At 50.4% G+C, this 25063-nt stretch overlaps 1 protein-coding gene across 1 annotated transcript in view; it reads right to left on the reverse strand.

The window, feature by feature from the left end:
- Positions 1–23898, reverse strand: part of ANP32A (acidic nuclear phosphoprotein 32 family member A) — a 40610-nt gene extending 16712 nt beyond the window's left edge. The window contains exon 1 of the mRNA XM_023220734.3: positions 23672–23898. Coding sequence (XP_023076502.1) covers positions 23672–23725 — 54 coding nt within the window. The 5' untranslated portion in view covers positions 23726–23898. The remainder of the gene's footprint in view (positions 1–23671) is intronic.
- Between the last annotated feature and the right edge of the window lie 1165 nt (positions 23899–25063).

A 25063-nucleotide genomic window follows, 5' to 3' on the forward strand; every position in this document is an offset into this window, starting at 1 on the left:
TTGCCAAATGGGCCTATTTAGCTGGTAAATCCTAGCTGGGCCCCTCCCTGATATTGTTCCTTTGTTTCCTCCCCTTAAACCTCCTTCCTACCTACCAGCTGGTATAGACTCTACATGAAGGACCTGTCAATTCTACCTCCTGCAGGAAGCCTTCCATGATTGCCCAGCCTCTGGCCCAGGCCTGACTGGTTTAAGAGCATGTATAGCTCTTAAAAGTGTTCACAGGAGGAGCACGAACTGTTTTGGGGTCTGAAGAAGGGAAGAAGGGGTCTTGGGTCTAGCTTTGCTGGGGGATGTGAGCTGCAGTGTGGAAAAGGGGAGATGAAGGTTTTAGAACTGGCAGGTTACATGACCCAGTGAAGATCTCATAGACTCGACGACTCTTCTTTTTTTTTTTAATTTTATTTTGAGACAGTTTCATTCTTGTCACCTAGGCTGAAGTGTAGTGGCGCGATCTTGGCTCACTGCAACCTCTGCCACCCAGATTCAAGCGATTCTCTTGCCTCAGCCTCCCAAGTAGTTGGGATTACAGGCACCCACTACCAGGCCTAGCTAATTTTGTATTTTCAGTAGAGACGGGGTTTCACCATGTCAGTCAGGCTGGTCTTGAACTCCTGACCTCAGTTGCTCCACCTGCCTCAGCCTCCCAAGGTGCTGGGATTATAGGCGCCCAGCACCACACCTGGCTAATTTTGTATTTTCAGTAGAGATGGGGTTTCACCATGTTGGTCAGGCTGGTCTCAAACTCCTGACCTCATGTTTTCCACCTGCCTCCACCTCCCAAAGTGCTGGGATTACAGGCATGAGCCACCACACCCAGCCACAGACTTGACTCTTCTAAATGGTTGTTCCCTTCCTACCTTCAGTGAATGCTGGAAGACTGAAGTGGTAGGCACTGGAAGTAGAGTCTCAGCAGGTAGTGTGTGAACAGTAACCAGGGAAGAGAAGGAAAGGGGACCAAGATGCACCGAGGTGTAGTGCACAGAATACTTGTCAGGCACTCTGATGACCTGGGATCTGGTCTGCCTTGCCACTAACTTGCTGTGTACTCTTCAGGAAGTCACTACCGCTCTCTGGGCTTCTCCAAGTCCTCTAGTCCACACACTGGACAACAGAGCCTGACTACAGAAGTAAGATCCCTCTAGTTTCAAAATTCTCTCGGTACATACACTTTGAGCCTGAGTGCCCACTCCACATCCAAACTCAGTCACTGTTCCCAAAAGAATGTGGCCAATTTCATGGGCCAAGGGGCCCAGGATTCATCACTGAGGGATGCCAGAAAGGAAATCTGGGACACGGGGCAGTTACCCTGGGTGAGTGAAATGGGAAACTCAATCATCTAATCTCTTAAAACATATCAGCACCCCCAAAGTAAGTACAACTACATCAATTTGTAAAATTAATTACAAGTTTTTAAGAACCACACATCAGGATATAAAAACACCCCCCAGAGGCCCCGGGTGCTGGGTTCCAAATGTGGGAGTCTGGCATTGTCCCATCTGGTGTCTTTCCTCTCACAGGTCATTGCGTGGCCTCCAAGATGCCTGGGGTGGGAGGAGAGGAGAGATCAGGATCACCAATCACTACTCAGATCCATGAGCTGACAATTCGGTGATTCACAACACAAACCACAGCCATTCTTGGTGATCTTATTACCGAGCCACAGCACTGCACCCATGCAACAGAAAAGCCACAGAGAATGAAGACCAAGGCCTAGAGAGCAAAGAGGGTAAATCCTGCTCAATCTTCCTAAAACGCTGCTTTGATCACATCACATCATGTCGCATTACTCCCCTGTCCAAAAGCTTTTAATGGCCACAGGGATCAAGTGTAAATCCAGAGTAGGATTCCCAGGCCCCCCACCCATCAGTGCCGTCTGGCAAAAACCCTGTGCTTCCTCCCATCTCAGCCCTCTGCTAGCCTCCCTGATGTGCAGCAAAAATAATGACACAACTTGGTGCTGCATGTTACAGTTTACAAAGTGCTTCCCCTCATAGACAATGGAAATTTTACCCCTTCTGTCCCTCCCAGGCAACCTGCCCCTGTCCACCAGGGCCCTGAGAGCTGCTGAAGGCCAGTCATTCTTCCTCCTATCTCTCCCCCAACACAGCCTTGCTAAGGTCCGAGGTCTCAGGGTCACCTTGGTGGCCTCCCCAGAGGGGCTGGCTTTCAGTAAATGCCTACTGAATGGCTAAACAGGCCAGGGGAGGGGTTGGGGTGGCGGTGGGGAATGGCTCTGGAGAATCATCTAGATTATAGAAGGCAAACCCTTTATTCACTTTCTGAGGCAAAGCTCTCCACTAAAACCACTCAGAAAAATCAACTGTCCCAGCTGACAGATACAGATAGGGTTAATTCTGGCTGCTGAAATCAGATTGGGAGATTGAAGTCCAACTTGGCTGGGACGGCTTGTGGCCTGCGGGAGCTGTCTGCTAAGGAAATCCCATTGGAGTCTTCGGGGAGCAGCCCAGGGTTTCTGCCTTGGAGTCTGGGATGGACTCCCGAGTGGAGGAACTGTCAGCAAAACAGAAGTTAATTCATTTCCTCAGTGTTACTATTCAGAGACCCAGGAGCTGGCAGTTCAAAGTTTCTGCCTATTCCAGCCCCCAGCATAACCCATCTAAGAAAACATGCCAATGAGACTCTGAGGCCGGGACACATCCCACAGCCGTGGTATCCATTTCCAGATAGCTTTTAAAAAATGCTTCAAAGAAATAAAGGACCCCATCAATGCCACTTTTGGGGAACCACTGTATCTAATCCAACTTCCCTAGCAATTGATGAAATTGGGTAGAAACTAACTCTGTGACTTACCCAAGGCTACACAGTTACCCCATTGTAGAATCGAACCTTAGGCCATTCTCTCAAGACTCCTAACTTAGGGCCCACACCCTCAAAGTTACAGGCCTCTCCATCCTCCTTGAAGCAAGAGGAAAGAAAGGTGGAAAACAAAATTAGCTGTTAGGAAGAGCCCAGGCCTGAGCTCAGCCCCTGCTCTCCCCTCCCACCTTCCACACACCCAGGCAGGGCTGCAAATGCAGAAGAGGCAGGAAAAGCTAAATGGCCTCAGAGATGAAACCTCGACCTTGGCCTCCTTCCCTGCCACCTCTATGCAAAATGACAGCAGCATCAGCAATGACAGCAGAGCAAACGCCGCCTCGGCACTGAAGCCCTAGTGTCCAACCACCAATGGGAAATCGCTGATTTGGGCAGAAATGGGAACCAATCATGCAGAAGAACCTAAGGCTGGGGCTGAAAGATTTTTCTATCCAAGGCCACAAAACAAATTAGCCAAGGGCTACACATAAGAAGCCATTTAACATTAGTTATTTCTCCCTTAGACAAGTGTGAAATGTGCAGCTTCCTTAATCCGTAAATTACACATGTATGGCAAAAAATATTAGTGATGGGAGTGCAAGAAATGCTAGCAGTATATGTTACCTCCATATTGCTAATTGGAAGGAGGATTAATAAAAGCAATGGAATGAGGGAGAGCAAGGAAGCTATGGGGAAGTGAGGGGCTGCTGGAAGGAAGGGGAGAGGGAGACAGATGCAGAGAAAGATACGGAGAGGGAAGAAAGGAGTTCGAGGCTTTGCAGGTATTGCTGTATTTCCAGAGTTCCATCTCCTTCACCTGGGTTTGGTGATAGAACTTTACCTACACTTGCTGTTTTTTAAAAAGAGTGCAGGTTAAGTTTATTGTTGTTCACAAGTCTATGGATGCTTTAATCTCAAAATGCTAAAAAACAGAAACAACTCCCAAACCAAAAAAACTATGAAGAGTCAGGGAGGGTCCACATGACTCGAGACAATGTAAAACGGAGCTTAATGATTTTAGTCTTCATCAGAGGCTCAAGAAGAAGGCTTCTACCATGGCAGCCAACACAGATGAGCCATTGAAGGCTGTGCTGATAGGAACACGTGGGATGGACCAGGGTTCCTTGGTCCCAAAACACTCTGCACTGACAGGACTAGACCTGAAATTCCAACATTTGAGGAACAAACTTGAGGAAGGCAACCAGGGTAGGAAGGCATCTGAAAACTGGGATACTAGAAGAACAACTGAGGGAACTAGTGATGTTTAGGCCTGAGGGTAGGGGAGACCATGATCACTATCTCTCTCTACTTATTTGAAGGAGTGTCATGTATGTTTATTGTGTTTTCTTTCCAGTGGTTCAAGAATTAAGATCAGAGTGCAGGAATCACAGAGACAGCTTTCTCCCCAGTGTACTTTGTAAGAAGGTCCCTAGATCATTATGGCTGTCTCACAAAATAATGGGCTGCTCTGAAAATTTGGGAGCTTCCCATCCCTGTATGAATCAGAAGGCTGTAAGTGACTGTCTGCAAAGAGCTTCATACATAAACAGTGCTGGATGCTTATTAGATGAATTAATAATATTGTATGATAAAGCCCTACAAAGAGAGCCCTGAGTCTTTTCCCCTCTTAAAATGCTATGATTTGATTCCTTCTTCTTAAATATTACTTGCTTTAGGACGCAGGCCTGATACAGTCATTCAACAGTCCATACAGAGTATTTACTACATGCCATGCTAGGCGTTAGAGATACCGTGGTAAACAAAACTAGGTGCCTGTCTCACGGGTTTACATTCCAGTAGGGGAGCCAAATAATAAACCAATAAATGTATACACATGTATATAATGTGCATGAATGCGTCAAAGAAAAAAAAAAGAACAGAAAAGCAATAGTGACAAGGGATATTACTTTAGAAAGGGTAACCAGGAAGGCCTATCCAAAGTGAGCTTTCAGCAGAGACGTAAGGCCAAGTCTACAACCGGGCAGGGCCTTCCAGACAGAAAGAAGGAACAGCCAGGGCAAAGACCCTGAGTGGGCAGCATGCTTGGCTCTATTGGGGAACAGCTAGGACGCCAGATTGGTACGAGAGAATTTGTGGAAGGGAAGGAGAGGAGGTGGCAGCATGAGACTGGGCTGGAGAGAAGGCTGCTGTAGGTTACACAGGTTACACACACCTTTACCCACATGGGACATTCCGCATGCAACTGGTGGTAGGATAGTGGGTTTCACAGGCAAAGCAAGAATTGCTTGGACCATAGGAAAGGAGATAAGACCGGAGATCTGGCCATAAGCCTAAGAGTTACCTTGCTCTGCCTTAAAGGAAGAAAAAATAAAGCAACGGAAAAAAGTGAAGGAGAAGAAGCTTTAATCAGGACTGTGCTTGCCCCATGTTTCCAGGTGGAAACGGGCCTAATCTACACCTCAGACATCTCCTATGGGAGAATGTTTTGATTACGGGGGTTTGGACACGTGAGAAGTGGTCGGAAAATCTTGTTTGGTTCCAAACTGTGTGGCTTTGAGCAAGACTTCACTGCGAGTCAGTTTCTTCACCTGTAAGATGGGAAGAATTCCTACCAATCCCACATGTCTCCATGGGACCCAATGAGAGCATGGGTAAGCCAGGCTGTCCTAGAGGTTACTATGATGAATTTTATGAGCATGTTTCTTACTCAAGACTTTGCACCCCAGAAAGCAGAGGTGAAGTATTATGCAACTGATTCTCCCACACTGCCTTGCACTCAGCTTTCAATAAATGTTTGCAGAACTGAAAAGCATTAAAAATAACCCGGAAAATGTTCTGCCATTTTTTTCCTTCCTAAACTGTAGCACTTTGCCAGAATGCTCCAGAACAGTCTCTCTTCACTGAAATCCTTCACTTTGGAGGAAGAACCAACTGAGTCACATCAAAGGCATGTGCTCAGAGGATAAACTGAGGAAAGGGGACAGGAACAAGACCTGACTCCTCTGGGGAAGGCTCCTTGCTCTCTGTGGCCCCCAACCTTTCTCAAACATCCTGAGAGGGCCAGGCCAGGCCACCAATGGAAGGGACTGCAGATTACCCTAGCACAAGGTCAGGATCTCCTGGAAAAGTCCACGAAAGCCTGGGAAATACAATATTCACAACATTCCACTTCAGACTAAGGAGTCGCAATCTGGTCCAACTGCCTCACATACAGATAGGGAGACTAACGTCAGGTCAGTGGAATCGCTGGTTCGAGGTCACCTCTTATATTTTTTTTTCTTTTCAATTTTTTGACTAGCACATTCGTTCTAATGGTTTTAAAACCAAAAAGTACACAGTTAACATACACAGTTAACTCTCCCTCCCATCTTATCCTCTGTCTGCCTAGTCAACCACACTACCTGCTAAGTATCTCTCTAGAACGTTCACACATATACAAGCAAATTCAGAATCTTATTTCTTCTCTCTTTTATTAAAAATCTAGCATATTATACTAATCATTGCCTTGCCTTTTTTTCCATGGAGTTTGTGTAACAGAGCACATAAAAACCCTCTTCGTTTCTTATTTGCAACTACATAGTGTGTCATCATTTTTCTTAACCAGTCTCTTATTGATGAATATCTGGGTTGCTTCCAATCTTTTGCTGTAATAAATAATTTTGCAATATCAATAAGCTTGGGCATGTCAGTTTGCATTCCCCTAGCTTATTGATAAGAGCTGGAATCAGATCCCATTTCTGACCTACAGGGTGGCAGTCATCGAGCCTCAGAGTCCTATTATCTTATGTATGTATGTATGTATGTATGTATGTATTTACTTATTTGAGACGGAGTTTTGTTCTAGTCGCCCAGGCTGGAGTGCAGTGACGCCATCTCGGCTCACTGCAACTTCCACCTCCCAGGTTCAAACGATTCTCCTGCATCAGCCTCCCAAGTAGCTGGGATTACAGGTATGTGCCATCATGCCCAGCTAATTTTTTATATTTTTGGTAGAGATGGAGTTTCACCATGTTGGTCAGGCTGGTCTCGAGCTCCTGACCTCAGGTGATCCACCCCCCTCAGCCTCCCAAAGTGCTGGGATTACAGGCGTGAGCCATTGCACCCACCCCAGAGTCCTATTATCTAATGTCTAAGTTACTTAACCTCCATTCATTCAATACACGCTCCTCAGAACCTACTAAATCCCAGGGACTACACCAGGTGCTAAGGGTACAATGGTAAAGGTGTCTTTGACTTCTGCTCCCAAAGTGTCCAGCCTGGGAAGGACAAACAGAAGGGACCATTACAACACACAACGGCTGCTCAGTGTGCCCTGGAAGCCATCTGGACCTTTCTAGGCCAATCTCTGTCTGGAAATCGGTGGCCATACCTACACCTCAGGGGTGTTCTAAAAGGTCAAAAAGATAATGCTTCCCAAGTACCTGGCAAGCAAGGACCATACAAAGCTCATGGTAGATAATCAATAACGGGTAAGCCTCCTCTTATCCCAGAATGGGTGTTAAGCGATGGCTGCAGCAAGGTCCTCCAGGCAAAGGCACTGCATTGCCACGCCAGTTCCACAATGAGCAATTCTCTTTTCTTAGAGGAGTCTGGAATATGCTGCTACTTATTTTTTAAAGCAGCACTTAAGCCCCTAATTATGTCTTAGCCTACTTTTATTGGAAAACTATTTGCCTTTCTCCCACATTCCAGACTCTCTTCGGTATCTCTGAGGCACCTGGGGATGCTTCTCACCTGCGTGCACAAGCCCTGGTGTCTGATGGAGTGTCAGAGCCACAGGGGAAACCCAGATACATTTCTAAGGCCCTAGCACAGAAAGGCACAGGCAGGCACAGGGAAAGTCGCTTTTACTAGGATATCCCTGAAAGTATTAAATAATAATTTAAATAGAAAAATAGGCAAAAAATCATTAAATCTCACACATATTGTTTGGTTTTATGTGCTCTATTTCACAATCAAACTTTTTTTTTTTTTTTTTGAGACAGAGTCTTGCTCTGTTGCCAGGCTGGAGTGCAGTGGCGTGACCTCGGTTCACTGCAACCTCCGCCTCCTGGGTTCAAGCGATTCTCCTGCCTCAGCCTCCTGAGTAGCTGGGATTACAAGTGTGTGCCACCAAGCCCTGATAATTTTTCTATTTTTAGTAGAGATGGGGTTTCACCATGTTGGCCAGGATGGTCTCGATCTCCTGACCTCGCGATCCACCTGCCTTGTCCTCTCAACGTGCTGAGATTGCAGGCGTGAGCCACTGCGCGCAGCCGTGTCTTCCTTTTTTTTTTTTTTTTTTTTGAGACGGGTCTCGCTCTGTTGCCCAGGCTGGGGTGCAGTGGCCGGATCTCAGCTCGCTGCAAGCTCCGCCTCCCAGGTTCACGCCATTCTCCTGCCTCAGCCTCCTGAGTAGCTGGGACTACAGGCACCCGCCACCTCGCCTGGCTAGTTTCTTGTGTTTTTTAGTAGAGATGGGGTTTCACCGGGTTAGTCAGGATGGTCTTGATCTCCTGACCTCGTGATCCGCCCGTCTCGGCCTACCAAAGTGCTGGGATTACAGGCTTGAGCCACCGTGCCCGGCCTGTGTCTTCCTTTTAGAAGCTCCAAGAAAAATATTAGGCATGAAATTATCCAGCCCTCATAATACTAGGAAGCTGTTTTCCTAACAGGCTAATTAATAAAGTCTTACTTCAACCAGAAGCTCCTTTCAAATTGATGTAGGATGCCTGCTTCTAGATGAAACTATTGGCCAATTATGGCTCAGCCTGGTCCTTGGGAGAGGTGGGGTCTGCTGCTTTATTTGTGACCTCTGATTTAACTGTGGGCCTCTTTCTCCCTGAAATAAGCCCTGGGGGCCCTCTGAATCCTGCCTAACCATCTCTGGTCAGAGGCATCAGCAGGGTCTCTCCAGCCTCTATTCAAAAGCATCTAACCCCCTAAACCAGGTCCAGATGGAATCCAGAAAGTACTAATGAGGGTCTTCCAAGAAACACTGCTATTTCAGAAACACCAATGGAAATTCCACTCTGACAGACACTGACAGCAGCTGGTGGTACAAAATTGGGCGGTGTCTCTGCCTAGGCAGGAAAAACACCGGCTCCAGGTAGTCGGCCCTTGCCTTACCTGGAGGGCTGATCAACCATCACAAATGTGTTTAAAATTTCTACCCCACCCCCACACCCAGCCACGAGAAAATACATTTATTATTGTTAATAAATGCAATTTGGAAGTCTAAATCTTTCAAAGGGCTGAGTCTTGAGGAAAATAAAACACATTCTGGGATGAAAAGGCAGAGGGCTAGAGCCCAAGGCTGGTGTGGGCAGAGCAGTGGCCAGCTATTATACGTGTCCTTCTTGGGTATAATTTCATCTTTCCCGTGAGTCGTACCATGAATTCACACCTTAACCTCACTGGACCCTAGCTTGTTTACTGGGAAGAGGACTTCCAGAGGTACTTCTAGATTAGATATCCTAAGTTCCAGCTCATGGGGTCAGAAATCCAGTGTAAGTTACTTGAGTGCTCAAATGCCACCTCCTCAGAGAGGCCTTCCTGGACCACCCATCTCCTTTAACACAGCTTTATGGGTCTTCATGGAACTCATCACACCAGCAGCCATGCCTTTGCTTGATGGCTTACTACTGACTATCTCCCCTAGTGGAACCGAAGCCCCACAAGAGCAGCATAGGTGATGTGTCTTACCTAGTTCCTAGAACAGAACCTAGTACAGAGCCGGCATTCATCAATGTGTGTGGAATGGAATGAATGAATGAATGAGTTAGCCAAGCCAAGGGTCAACCAGAAAGACAGGGATTCCAATCTTGCACCTTCATTTGCTATCTGGGCACCTCTGGGTAAGCCACATAACCCCTCCACAGTATTGTGTATTTGCAGAAACCACCCCCATAACTCTGGTTAACATCAGACAGTAGTGGCCAAGTGCTGCTCACCATCAGGGGCATTTGTGGCCGTAATAAACCTCCTGGGGCTAACAAGCCATTTGCTCAATACAAGTCTAGTTTCTGATACAGTGGGCACCTCTCAGACCAAGATCCTCATCTTGCTGGAGTCTGTGGCCACTGGTCAATCTCAGAGGCACATTCTTACTCCCGCATCCAACCTTATCGCTCCTGATGATGACCACACTGGCCGCTGGAACTGAAGGAAGGCTCCTGAGTGCCTACACATGCCAACTGCCTGCCCTGAACGAAGTAGGCTTTTGGCTTTAAGAGGGCAGCCAGCGTTCCATTTCCGATCCCACTACTCCCACCCCAAAGAGCAACCCTGGAGGGCTCTCCTCTAGGAGAAGCTTTCCCAGACTCATAGACCACACCTAAATGCACAGACACATCAGTACTTTTAACCAAGACACAGAAAGGCATGTCTGCAACACAGTCATAAACTAGACAAGGGCTAAAAAGAACAGAACTGCTCATTATGGCTTCAGGCCAACCTCTGCAGATAGGCTTCATCAGGCCTATCAGAGAGAGCAGAAAGCTTTACAAAGTACATGCCTGCCCAGTCTTCACAGGCCACAAACAGGATACACCCAAATCTTCACGGGGAAAGGAAGACGTACAGAAGTGGAAGGAATGCCTGGGTGGCTGTGAAGGCCAGTTCCTGGCCCTCCATATGGAATAGGCCCCTGTGCCAGAGCAGACAGGCTATTCCCACTGGCAGCCAGGCGGGAGGCTGGAGAACCACATCTGCTATCATCACAGAGCTCTTCTATGTCCCCAGCTGCAGGAGAGTCACACTGGGCTCCGCACACCCTCAATGCTGCCCTCTGGCAGGGGGTATGGACATATAAAGGAGCAATGACCAGACACAGAGAAAGCCACAGATGGACACCTAAGCGAGTGGTACTGGACTTGGCTGAGAGGCGAACGCTGCTGCGTGCCCTGGAAGTCCCCCGGGTGGGGACTTACGTCACCTGGGTGGACACAATTTGCTCCCTTTCTTTCAATGAGTTGAGGAGGGCTTCCCAGAAAAGGGGACCTCTCAGGAGCTGTGTGAATGAAAGATAAAGGACTGGGAGAGGCTTGCCCAGAGTTCTGCAGCCAGAAGGGGAGTTTAGAGGCAAGAAGACTAGGGTCACAGAACAACTGCCACAGAAAAGGTGAGCCAGGGCGAAAGCCCACACTCCAGCAGAGTCCTGGGGGCAGGGGATGCCTGCAGCTTGGCTGGTATCCCTCCAGCCCCAACACCCCAAAAAACTGAGGGGAGTCTCTCCTTTGCCCAGAGCCTCCCTGCCCCCTCTCCTCCGCTTCAACAGCTCCAGGCGAGGCCTCCTCCTGGGGCAGGCCGAGACAGCTCTTCCGACTTTGTTCCCACTCCAGCAAGCTCCTTCTGGATAGGGGCTGACTCCACCCCACCCCTACCGCTGACCAAACAGCTCATTCAAGCCCTGACGGGTAGAATCTAACCTTCAGTCCTTCTACAACACATACCTGGCATAAAGGATATCTCTTTTGGTCCTAACAATAAGCCCTGGGAAGCAGGTATTACTGTTATTTACCATTTCACAGATGTGGCAACTAAGGCTCAGTGAGGTGACTTGCCAACATCCTCACGCTCAGTAGTCCTCAAGCACTACTGCCCACTGTACCTGATTGCCTGGGTCTGTGCCTGGGTCCCTGCCATTTTACAAAAGGTCCACGGCCTCTCAAGAGCTGGACATCAAGGACGGTTCAAGACTAGGCTTGATCAGTAAGGCCCACTCGACACTCCCAGCAGCAGCATCCTGAGATACACGTAAATGAAAAATTCCAAGTGTGATGAGCAGAACGTGCTTGTGTGAACCCCATGGTGGTGGGGATGTGGGGGGCAGGTCAAGGAGCAGATCCCTATACCCCAGCAGATTAAATCCTGCATCCTTCTTTCCTATTTCCTGGTTTCTCTGCTCCATTTTCCTCTAGTTTCCACTTAATTACTTCTTCCTACCTGCTGTGAAGCTCTGCACCCTGCTCCATGGTGTGGTTCCTAACCGTGCTTTAGAGTCCCCTTTAGAGCTTTCTAAAAATACATGGACTGGGGCACCACCCTCAGAGACTGATTCAGTTCAGGCAGAGCCTGGGTATTGCTTCAGATGCTCCCCTGGCAGTTCTGATCCACAGCTGGGGTTGAAATCTGCTTTACTAACCACACACCTTCTTCCCTCCAGTGTATGTGCTATGCTCCATCACCCCAGCTCCACCACCGGAGCCAGGCACCACCATCCTCTATAACCACTCTCCCCTACCCAGCCCAGGATGCAAGGACTGGATTCAAGAAACTGAATTTGCTACAAAAATACTTACATAGCATTTATACAACTCCTTGCCTCATTCTGGATGCTGGGCACACAGGCCATGTCAGTGGACTCCCCTCACCCCTCCATTCAGTTATACCACTTAGGCCTGCCCATGAAGCCAGTGGCTAAGGTGACAGTTGGTTACATAAAGTGAAGATGAGTCCCTCCTCCAGATGCATGGTCCCTGAAGAAATCTGAAAGTAATTCCTCTAAATTTACAGGCCCTTGCCTCCACCCTATCACCCCCTGCACACACACATGCATATACACATAGTTCTCACGAATTCTATAGGAGGCAGCAGAATCCAGAAACCCAGGGGTGTGCACTACTGGCTGCAGAGTCCCAGCACAACTTTGCTGAAATATTTCAGCAAAGAGACTCTGCGGGCCTCTCTCTTTCAAGCTTCACTGTGTACCTCTGTCTCTGCCCTTCCAGCCCACACATCCTGCCTCTTACTTGTTCCCCACTCCAAGATAACTAGGAGAAAGCCACCTTCCCACCCACCCTGAGTCTATGGCTGTTGGAATCCTTATCATAGCTACTTCTTGGCCTCTCAGGACATGGGCAGAGAGAACCTGGGGGTTTACCAACATGGGAGCCCAGGGGTGACTGGAGGGGACTTCGGTGGATCTGTCCACACAGCCTAAACAAAGAGTGCCAAGCTGACACATGATAGTGGAGCCTTGATTCACCAAGGATCTCGGGCAAGCTAGCTTATTATATTAAAGGGGGACTGTGAATGTCCCCCACCCCTACTCATCACACACTCGGGCTGGAGAGATCTTAACAAGCAAACAGTGTCTGGGAAGGTATGAGCATTTCTTTTACAGAGTGAACTTTAGTAACTGAATTTAAAATAAAACGAGCAATTAATTAGAACAGTAGTCTCTTATGTGGACTGCCCAAGACAAACCACTGGGATGCAAGAATTTCAGGACTTCTTAGATTTTTAAACATAGCCTTTTTAATTTATATTTTTGTGTTACATTTTATAATATACATATTTATAGGCAGTGTATGTGAATAATCCGTAACTGCAAGATAGACATACTGGGGCTCAGGTTCAAATTGTTTACTGGTAAGGGATGTGATAATGAGAAAAAGGTGATGACCAGCAACCTGAGACAGTAGGCATCACCCACCCAGAGGCAACTCCAATCAGAAACTCACACCAGCATGGGTGGGGGTGGGGGTGAGAGGGGGTGGGCTTCGTTTCAGTGGCTTCCCTGCTTGATGTACCAACTAACTGGTAGGTGACGAAAGTGACAAGAAGGTGTAAGTACCACAGATCTTCCACTCCATCAGTACTTCTAGAAAGCTTACCATATGCCAGGCACAGTGTGGAGCTCTGAGGACCACAATGATCAGCAAAAGCAAGTCCCTCAAATTGTGTAGTGTACCCACAAGGCAAGGGGACAGAGATGCTAATTAAACACTCATAATCTGGAATATGTAGTTATAAACTGAAGCACTCTGAGGGAAAAGTTCTGTAAGAGTTTTCTGGCAAAAGAACTAGATATAAACCTGAGAGGAGGCTGGAGACAGTAAAGATGACTAGCTGCTGACTGGATACAGTGGCAGTCTCAGTGTGGTGCAGGTTTGCAGGAATGAGAGGCAGCCAGGAAGGCCCAGAGAGGGTAGGGCAAGGGAACAGATGACAGGAAGAGGCCAGCAGTGGCCAGACCATGCAGCACCTTGTTGGTCTTTATTAAAGATTTGGGACTTTATCCTAGGAACAATGGTGAATTTTAAGTATGGGGTGACATGGTTACATGTGTGTTTTGGTAAGATCATTCTAGTCGAAGGTCACAGCACGGCTTCAAGAGGACTAGACTATGATACAGGGAGATCAGTGGCAAGCAACAGAGCATGTTTTAAGCAGACAGGACTTGTAATGGTGATGGATGGAAAGAGGATCATGAGTGTGTGTGTGTGTAGGCGGTGGGGGGCAAGGGACAGAGGACACGGGTTCCCTCTGGACTTAAGAGTAGGACACTGTTGGAGCACCCAGGTGGAGACATCTGAGGAGTGACTAGAGCCGTGGAAGATATACCAGAGAAAGGGAGAGCCAAGTGGGGAACATCTTTCATAAAGTCAGGAATGCTGAATCCCGGCCAGGCGCGGTGGCTCATGCCTGTAATCCCAACACTTTGGGAGGCCGAGGCAGGTGGATCACTTGAGGTCAGGAGTTCGAGACCAGCCATGCCAACATGGTAAAACCCTATCTCTACTAAAAATAAAAAAGTTAGCCAGACGTGGTGGTGGGCACCTGTAATCCCAGCTACTCGGGAGGCTGAGGCATGAGAATTGCTTGAACCCAGAAGGTGGAGGCTGCAGTGAGCTGAGATCACGTCACTGCACACTCCAGCCTGGACAGAGCAAGACTCTGTCTGGAAAAAAAAAAAAGAATGCTGAATCCCGCCACTGAGACATCATGCAAGATAAGAAACGAAGGCTGTTGGGATTCTTGGCACTATTTGGAAGCAAACCAGGCTTCACGGGGTGGAGTAAGAGAGGTGACAGGGTGGAGAAGATAGACAATTCAGAAAGTTTAGGGAATAGGGAGACGAGTGGGATGGGCAGTAACTATAGCGCAACACAGGATCAATTAAGCGAGTCTTTGCTTTAAGATGGGAGAAGCATCCCCAGCTGGAGGAGAACCCAAAGGACAGGAGTGGCTAGGTACCCAGGAGGAACAAGGGAACTAGGCAGGGGTAGCCAAGACAAGAGGACCGCTGAACTGGGAGGGATTAAGGCAGGTTCAGCCTCACAGTTGCTTAGGAAACCAGGAGGTTTCCATTTTCTGTGAGGGGGACGTCCTGGCTGGGAGAGAACTGGGAGGGAACGGGTGGAGGCCTGAAATAGTTGCTGAGGGCAGTAAGAAGAGCTGCCCAGAAGAGGGATGAGTCGCTTTAGCCTCAGTAGAAACTACCTAGAGTCCAATGTCATGACTGTAGTGAATTCCTAGTGGGAAAAGGTAACTTCCGGTAAGTTTGAATCTCTAGCTTCTAAACCTCTTTTCCCATTGAAAGAAATGTCACTTTTTTATGTAATTTGTCTGTGAATAATGTAAGCTAGTTATTTTTTTGAGACAGGGTTTCGCTCTTGTTGCCCAGGCTGGAGCGCAGTGGCGTGATCTCGACTCACTGCAACCTCCGTCTGCTGGGTTCAAGCGATTCTACTGCCTCAGCCTCCCGAGTAGCTGGAATTACAGGCACCCGCCACCACACCTGGCTAATTTTTTTTTTGTATTTTTAGTAGAGACAAGGCCAGGCTGTTCTTGAACTTCTGGCCTCAGGTGGTCTGCCATCTTGGCCTCCCAAAGTGCTGGGATTACAGGCGTGAGCCACCGCGCCCAGCCCTACTTTTTTTTTTTTTTTTTTTAAAGTGAATGCCAGTTATGGTATTCCAGCTATGGTGTTCTAACGGCAACAACAGCTAACATTTCTTGAGAGCTTACTGTGTGCTACACAGTGTGGCAGGCACTATTACAACCTCATTTTGCAGAGACAAAAAAGGGAAAGTGCCCTGAGACGGGCATGTCCAAGTGCCACAGTTGGAAGTAGGGGAGGCAGGACATACCCCCACGCAGTCTATGTGGGGAAACCAGGTGCACTGTCCTCTCTCCACAGTCTTCCCTGACCCAGCGCGCAAAGTGTGCAATGCACTGAAGGATGGGTGCCCTGGGTGACAAGAGTGTGGAGAAGGGGCTGGGGGAACATGGCTGACGGGGGGCCACTGGCACCAGGAACTTTGGAAGGCACCAGTCTGGGGTAGGAGCCTAGGATTGAGTCCTTATGCTGTGAGGTTTGCGGGGAGAGGAGCAAGACATAGGAGAGCAGCTGGAGAAGATGGGGTGGGCTGGTTTAAAACAGAAGACATGATTGACCCTCAGTGGAGAGGCCTCACAAAGTTACCAAGGGCATATCCATCTTTTAATGGCTTTCAAACATTAACAAGTAATGAAACTAATTTGTAGGTCCAAGCCCGTCAGTTTTCTTTTTAATGAATAAAAATATTTTACATGTAGTAAGGGAGGAGTGTGGCATCGGTTTTTCACAGAACACAGCAATGCGTGTACATAACGGGTAGCGGTGTAAAATGTATTTCTTACTATTAGGACCAGAAAGTTCGAAAGCCACTGATCTAATTCAACACTCCCATTTTAGAATGGAGAAAACAGAGGCCCAAAGAAGCCAAACAACTTGTTCAACTTAATAGCAAAGCTAAGGAGAGCATCCAAGTCTTTAATAGTTGTCCGGTAATTTCCTCACCAAACCAGAATCTCCAAATGTAAATACCTCTGGGAAAAACAGCACTGACTTTAATCCACATTAGAGTAAATAACAGTGGAGTAGTAAGTAAGCTGATCTTTTAGATCTGCTGCCTGGAGCAAGTTTTGGTAAAGGAAACAGTAGCTGAATGAATTCAGGGGGCAGCTGTGGAGCTAAAAACAAAATAAATCTGAGGGAAAGCAGGGGGTTGCAGGGTGTGGCCCAGCACAGGGCTTGGTGTGGTAGAATAAACGGACTTCTATCTTCTTTAAGAGTCTGTATATCATCAGGACAACTAGTTCTAGACAAGGAGACTGCTTCCATGTCTGAGAAGGTGGCTCAGGGCCATGGTGCTTTGCTCATCTAGTTTCAACAAATTTTATTAAATGAGAAGTTCTGAATAACAGATGCCTTCACAAATCTCTGTCCCTGCCAGACTCCATCTCTTTAATGAAAACATCATTGTTGGGTATTTACCATTTGTTGTATAATTATATTTCAAAGCAATAGAAGATTCAGAGTCAGGTCCATGTTTCTCTACTTGAAGGCAGCGGTGCTGGGGGACTGGGAGAGGGTAGTTCCTAGGAGACCAGAGAACTAGCTAGAGCAAGGGATGGACTGCTAAAACAAGGAGGAGGGATCCTGGTGGCAAACGTTTCTAAAGAAATGCCTCTCTGGACACCAGAGCTATGAGCCTCCTCTTAAACTAAGTTAGAATTCAGGCCAGACAATTGGACCACGTTCATTGGCCCGATCACCAACAAGCTCCCTGCTCCTTTCCTAAGTGACTGCACCAAAATAGAGAAGGCATGAGATGTCTCTATCCTACACAATTTCCAGGAAGTTTTTAATTTCAATGTGATGTAATTAACTTGGACCCAAGCTCTGGGATGGCCAACTCTGAAAGCTCAAGCAGATGTCTTTCCAGTGGTATTGAAGAAGGGGGCCAGGTGCGCTGGCTCACACCTGTAATCCCAGCACTTTGGGATGCCAAGGTGGGCAGATCACTTGAGTCCAGGAGTTTGAGACCAGCCTGGTCAACATGGCAAAACCCCGTCTCTACAAAAATTATAAAATAAATACATAAATAAAGGAAACAAGTCTCATACTGCTAGACGAAAAGAAAAAAAAAAAAAGGACGGCCAACTGTGTAAGTCTAGAGTAAGTCACCCTGAGAGGCTGGTGGTGCAGCAGCAGCACGAGAGAAGGAACTGGGGTTGTGGTTTGCTGTCATAACACAGGCTGCCGTTATAGGGACTAGAATTTGTCCCCATGAATTTATCTCCTCCTTCCCTTGACCTGGCCAATTTTATAACCATTCCTTCCGTTCATTAGCTCAGGCATAAGAAGCTAGAGGGAAAAACTGTTCTGAAACTCAAAGCCACTATGCTGCTGGTTCATTCCCCAGGAAACATGCATGGTAGAAAAGCAGCAGGCCAAAAACTAGAGATTCCAGGATTATCCGTTGTTTTCAAAGATCTGGGCTCTGAAAGGCTGCTGTCAGCCACTGCGTACACAGCTGCCCCACCTTTGGTTCAAGCCTCAAAGCTCTAACTGTTGCAATCCAAAGCTCCTTCTGTCTATCTCTGAGATGACATCTAGAACCTAAGAGTGACCATTCAACTACAAGATACACAGAAGGCTTTGACATGTTCTGAGTACACAACGAAGAATTTCAGTTGGCTATAAAGAACTCTAGATGAGAAGTGCTTCATATTAAACCAGTAACAAGGATAATTTCTCTTTCTGTGGAGGTTCCTGGGTTGAGGCTGATGTCCACTAGGTGCCAATTACTTAAAGGGCACAGAATACATAAAAGGACTTAAAAAGACCCTGAGAGTACCCCCCAAATATATGGCTTGCCATTTGCTTAAAAAAAGCAAAACACCAGATCCCAGGGGCCAAACTACTGAACCACCTTTTCAGCAAACCTCTTCTGCAAAGACAGATAGTAAACTTCATCAAGAGCCAAAATTGAGAACACTACATAGGCACTTTACAAAAGAAAAATCTAACACATTTCCACAATTCTTTTATTGATAAAGTTCGGAATATATTGAGTACTTTTTTTTTTTGCAATGAGATCTGCTAACGAGACAAGTGGATTTCTTATTTTGGGGGGGAATAACATCTCGTCATTGGGATTCAAACATAGTGTTCCATACCATCAGATTGACTGCAAAGTTTGTATGTACAAATAATTTTTAGCTCATGGCTGTACAAAAACAGGGAGCTCAGTTATAGTTTGGTGATCGCTGTGGTACTCCTGTGACTAGGGGTAGAGTCCAGAAATCCGCATTTTACATGCCTCTCACATGATTCTGGTAATGGGCCATGGACCCAACGGACTATCCAATCCTCGGAGTCTCTGTCCACTGTCCACCAGAGGGGACTGCGGTTTTGCAGTGCAAGAACCCGGCTGTGCCACCTACCAGTTGCTCAACCTCTCCAAAAATCAGATGATTCATCCTCACAACAGGGATGGCATTGCACTGCTTGGCCTACCCTTAAAGAGTTGCTGGGATGATTAAGTGAGATGATCCATGAGGTGTTATGAGTATACTATGTCCCAGATACTAACGACATGCCAATTATGTTGAGTTTTTTTTGGCTGCAGATGCACACTGCCTGAGCAGCTCCTGCTTGTCTTCTCCTTACAGCAAATGTGTCCCCCACCACCTTAAAGGCCAGATCCACTTCAATCTAACCCACTGTGATGTGATAAAGTAAACTCAATGCGTGGCTTCATAAAATGGTAATCCAGAGCTCCTGGTCCTGAACCTCCTGGCCCTCTAATATCTTCAACTAGGATGCTATCCACTCTTCATTTCAGCATCTTCAATAATAGAAAATTCATTCTCTTTCTAAGGTGGCACCACTCCAAAGCTGGAGAAGTAAAAGCTCTTCCTTACAGTATCTTAAGAAAAAAGCGAGTTTCAAAGGAGTGTGTAGAGGTTGAGTATGCAGACTGGCTGAGTCTGAATCCTGGTTCTGCCACTCACTGGTCACATGACAACCCCTGTATGCCTCAATTTCCATATGCACAATGATGAGGATGATAATACCTACCTCACAGTGCTGTTGTGGGGACTAAATTAGTTGATACATGTAATCCACTTAAGAAATGTGCCAGACACAGCGTGGCTGCCATGTAAGCATTAGCTAATATTGTTATTATCCTAAACCATGGAGGAGCTCAAAGTAATGCCTGGAAGCACCCTGATATGTCTCCGAGACTGACACTGTCATATAGACAGCATATACTGAGGGCCATATCAAACCAGTTTTGTCATCATTTACTGATTAAATGGAATTACTATGCCGTTTTACAGGTGAAGAAACCAAGCTTCAAAAAGGTAGGTTAAGCTCACCAGTCCAAGGTCACAAGGGCAGGTAAACGTATCCTACCTCTTGTGGCAGGGGGAATTCAAATCCAGGTCTGTGTAATTCCTAAGCCCATCTTCATCATGGAGCCCCCCAGACTCCAAACTATCAGCAGCAGAACTCAACTGACGAGGACCATACGGGAATTCAGGCTCAATTTTCTGCCTGTGAGTTCCTGGTTGGCTTGCATAAACTGGAGTTAATATCATGCTACTTGAACCCAATTAGGCAGTAAGTCAGCCTGGAAAACATCATGCGATGTATTCCAAAGGTCAAAGTAAAAGCTGGCTTCCAAGGCAGTCTCTGCTGGACACTGCCATGAAAGTTAGTCTCTGCACAGATACCAGAGTTCAGCTCGTGAGGTGCTTAACCAGCACCTAAATACCGGCTTTTAAAAATTCTCAGAGACGCCAGCACTGGAGGACCCGACGCGACGAATTGCCTGGCTCCTAAGTCAACAGCCAGAGAAAGGCGGTTTACTTTTTTCAAAAGCAAACCTTCATCCCTCTCTTTCGGTTTAGGACCTCATTACTTTTGTAGCTGTCTTCCCCCAGGCAAAAATAAAAGGGCGAAGGAGCAGGTTAAGACCGAGGAGGGTTCCCCTAGCCTGCAGGGCGCTGCAACATCCACCTGAAACACGGAGCTCGACCTACCTTCCCGGAGAGCCCAGCCCGGGAGGGCGTTTCCCCAACGGATCGACAACTCTTCCCTCCCGGGGAAGAGGCTGCTGTCCTTGGCTTCAGTCAGGGCCACTACAGTCGCGTGCGCGACACCCTTCACCCCCGCCAAAAGAACCTCGTGTTTAATGTTCCCCTTACTCTATCACTTCCGCCGAAAGAGCAAACACCAGAGCGATCGGTTAGTCCTTAAGGCCACATTTAACTACGTCTGAACGCCTGCAGGAGGAACAGCAAAACCCCGGAGAGGAGGGCGGGGGAGGCAGGGAGCGCGTGGGGGGGCACTTGCACAGAGGATCGTCGTCCTCCCGGCGCCGCGGCCGCCGTGACGCTCCAGCACAGCCTCAGGCCGCTGGCGCCGGGCGGAAACCCCCATCGGGGCTCACAGCACAACTGGGGGTCCCCAATGCCGGCTCCCCCTGCCGCCTCCGCGCGGGAGGCCGTCGGGGCGATGGCGCAAGACTCCGCTCCCCCCGCCCCCCACAGCGACAACAGCCACGGTGACAAAATGGCAGCCCGGCGCCCGGCAGTCGTGCCACAGGCGCGCAGGGCCCTGGCGGCGGCTCCTGCCCCCCCAGTAACGCCTGGGCGCCCTTCGGGCTCAGCCCCTGGTGGTCCTAGCCATTAAAATAAATAAACAAAAACAAATAATAAAAATAAAACCTGGAGCTCGAAACCAGCCCGGGAAGCCACAAGGCCGGCCCCGCGCGTACTGCACCCCCACCGCCCGCCTGCCCGCGCCCCGCGCCGCATGGAGCCTGGAGCCCGCATTCCGAGCCCCGCGCCCCGCGCCGGGGAGGAGGGGCGGGGCGTGCGGCGCGAGCCCCGGGAAACATGGCTGCTCGTCCTATTTCGGCGTCGCGGCATGGCCACCAGCTCCCGGAGCCCAGTTGGGAGAGGTGCCGAAGGTGGGTGTGTGTGGGGCCCGGGAGCAGCGCGGCGGGGAGGGGCGCAGGGGGCGCGCTCTTGGAGCCATTTGTCTTAAGAACGTTTAAAAAAATACAGTTCCTCCTCCCCCACCCCTTTTGTCCCTCTTTCGCTAGCTTTCTCCCCCACCCCCGCAAATGTGCAGAAAGTGCCCCCTCCTCCGCCACCCGCGCCCCACCCCGCCTCCAGACAGGGGGCAGGCGTGTGGGCCGCGAGGCTGGGAGGCGAGGGGGCGAAGCGTGAGAAATCGCTCCCAGAACGGCGCGGTGCGCTCCCCTCCCCAACACACACACACACACACACTCGGGGAAGTTTAAAGCGCCGGTTCGACCCGCTTTCCGGCTCGCTCCCGGGGGGCCGGCAGCGTCAGTCGGGTTCGCCAGGCCAGCCGCGCCCCCACACCCACCCGCGGCGACCCCGACCCCGCGCTCGGCGCCCTTCCCCCTCCGCGCAGGGGGCTTCCGGAAAGTACGCGGGAAGACCGCGGCCACGGCCCCCTCCCCCATCACCACACCCAGCCCCCAAACGCAAGGCGCCGGGTCCCGGCCAGGACGAAAGCGGCCGGAGAGAAGCAAACCAATGGCAAATAGTACGGGGAAACTCTGGCCTCCTCCGGCGGCGCCCCCTACTCTCCCGCGACCGCCCCCTCCCCGCCCTGCGCGCCATAAGGCACTCGCACGTCTCCAGTCCACAGCTGCGTTAAGGCGGGGAGGGGGTAGACAAAAAGGATCTTGTTTTCAAAAGTCTCACTCAGGTTTGGGGGGAGGAACTAGGGAAAAGAGGAAGCGAGGCCTGCCTTCGCCGGGATTCGGGTTTAACGGGCTGGAGGAGCGACAGGCCAGCGCACGGTGCTGCCCAAACTCCCAACTCCGTGGAGCTCGGGCCACCGAGACTGGGGGCGTCCTCCCGCCAGCGCGTCCCCGGTCCCCCCGAGGGGCCAAGAGGGGAGTTGGCCGGGGTCTCCGCCCCAGAGCCGCCAACTCGCCGAAAACACTCAGGTTTGAAAGCGAGAGGGAGGCAGAAATAAAAACCAGCGTTCGAGTCACCCACCTTCCCCCTCCTCGGGGGTGGGCTTTCGCTCGAGCCTGGCGATTCCCACCCGTGTAAGTTTCCTCCGGCCGTGCTCCCGCCGCTGCCCAATCAATAACGGCTGCTAGCGGGCAAACTCCCATCCTAGAGCTGCGTGTTTGCCATGCCCGCATAAACGTGGACCCAGCCAGTACCCACCACCGGCGCCAGCTCCGGGCAGCTCGCGTCCTGACAAAGTTTCCCGTGCCCATTTATTAAGCAGGCGCCGAATGGCTGCCGACGAGCCCAGCCCTGAGAAAGACGGGCCGGGGGTTCGAGCTGGGGGACACCAAGGCCCAAAGGCTGGCATCTTGGGGAGGCCGGAAGGAGCTGGGGCGAGGGGGGACCGGGACGTAGCCTTTGGGCAACTTGCACCAGCGATCACTGGAGGCAGGGAGGCGCGGGGATTATCTGTGCCTTTGCACGTTCGAAAATCCCTCCCCCTCCTTCGAATTTATCCTCCCTTCGGAAGGAAAGGAAGAAACATCAGCATCTGGCCCGAAGGTGGGGTGGAAAGAGTGAGGGAGAAAGAGGAGGAGAGGAAGGGAGGCAGAGAAAGGGAGGGAGGGAGAGAAAGGGCGCGTTCACGAACACTACAAAGTTACAAATATGGCTCCCCCGTCTCTCGCCTCATCACTGCAAAGAAATGAAGACGCACTTTAAACTCCAGCCATTCCCAACTCCGCTGCAGCCCCCTCCCCACGCGCTCTCCCCGGGGCCCTCGGCCCACATTTATCAGAAACTAAACCGGACTCGCGAAGCCCCAAACTTATTGTGTGTGCGAGCGAGCGAGCGAGAGAAAGGGAGGGGGGAGGCGCGGGAGGGGGGCGGAAGGGGGGATACATTTATAAAATGTAAAACCCCCTTTTTTTGTTGTTAAATTCAGGAGGCAGCCCCTCTCCTCCTCCTCCCTCGTTAATCTTCCCCCCAGACGGAGTCACGGGAGCAGCGATCTCCGAGGGTGATTTCGCCTCATTCTCTCCGACCCAAACGCGTGCGCCCGCCGGCCCCCGATGGGTGCACACTCGCACGCACACTCTCGCACCCACACTCGCACACGCGGGAGCACACGCACAGGTAGTCACACACCAAGGGCAGCGGCGGCGGCAGCCGGAACATGCTCGGATGGCATTGCAACCCCCCAGCCTTGCCAATTCGCTTGCAGTCCGACCCCCAAACCCGCACCTCCCGGGCGCCCCCCCCCAAAAAAAGTGCCTCCCCCCAGCGCGCACACACACACACAAAGTAGGAGAATGGACCGACAGAGATATTTTTGGCAAATGCTCACATCAGAGGGCGTCCTGTTCCGCAGCTCTAAATGAATCCGTCTGCCCATCTCCATCTCTGGCGCTCTCTCTCTGCAGAGGCTCCCGCGCCGGCGGAATTCAATCAATAAACCCCGAACCCACGGCCGCGCGTTTTAGGACTTTGAAGGCTCAACCAGCTCCGCTCGGTTCTCGAGCCCCCAGCACCCGCGGCGCACACTAACCTGATCGCCGTGGAGGCGGGATCTGCGGCCCCGCGGAAGAGCGGCAGCGGCCCGAGCCAATCGCCGCCGAGGGTCTCCGGGCAACAGCCAATGGCAGCGGCGGCGGGGGGGGGAAGGGACCAATGGGCGGGCTGCGCAGCTGGCCAGGGAGGCTCGGCCATTTGGTTGTGGTGCCGGAGACGGACCCCTTTAGATTTCGGGGCGGCTGAGGAGCGCGGCGGCTGCTCTGTGGCTGAGTGAGGGGGGTGGGCGGAATGGCGGGGGAAGGGAAGGTGACTGTGCCTCGAGGGCCGAGCCGCCCGGCCTCGCCAGCCCGCCGCCGCCTCAGCGTTCGGCCGGGGGCGGGGCCGCAGGTGCGTTCTACGAGGGGGAGGGGCGCGGCCGGAGGGGTCGGGTCGGGGTCCCCGCCCGGCTGAGGGCTTCGCGGGGCGGCGCGACGGGGTTGCGGAAGGAGGCGGGCGGCTTGAGGTCCGGGGGCCGCGGGCTGCCCAGCGGGAGGGCAGATGAAAGGCCTGAAAGGAGGGGAGGGGTCAGGGTGCAATGCGGGGAGGGGCTCGTCGTGTCCCGGGTCCGGCGGCTAGCGCTGGGGAGCGTGGCTGCCCCCGTCGCCCCCGCCGCGGCCGCCCAGCCCGCGCGCCCCTTCCTCTCCGGCCTCGTCCGGGTCAGGCCGCCGCCATCGCCACCCTCGTGTACATAAGTCAGTAAAAGCGAGATGCTTCCACTTTTGGATGACTTACCGCGCGGTCGCGACCCTTCCCACGAAGAGGCTTTTCAGTTTGCTGTCATATAAGGTCAGCTTGGAAGAAGTGATCACCAAGAGACACCCAAGATCTTGTTTAGGCAATAAATGAATGAAGACCATGGATTAAGAACTGTTGCTGGATATACAGAATATTAAAAGGTGGAAAAGGAAGGTGCTCATAACTCCTGGTTTTCTGGACCAAACATAATTTATGGGCTTTATAGACCTAGTGAAAGAGAACGGCGCACGGTTTATTCTACTCGTCCACCTGAGTCATTTGGTTCGGTTTGGGTTGCCAAGGAGGCTCTAACTGGAGCACTTTCTCCAGGTTTTTCGGCGTGCTTGCCTTGGGTATTTTTGAATCACATTAAGTTTTAAGAGACCTTAAAGCCCTGATGCCCACTGGGTTACCGACTTGGCACTAAGGTGGCTGCCTGTGGCTGTTAATA

Source organism: Piliocolobus tephrosceles, chromosome 6 (genome assembly GCF_002776525.5).
Source record: "Piliocolobus tephrosceles isolate RC106 chromosome 6, ASM277652v3, whole genome shotgun sequence".
Taxonomy (NCBI): domain Eukaryota; kingdom Metazoa; phylum Chordata; class Mammalia; order Primates; family Cercopithecidae; genus Piliocolobus; species Piliocolobus tephrosceles.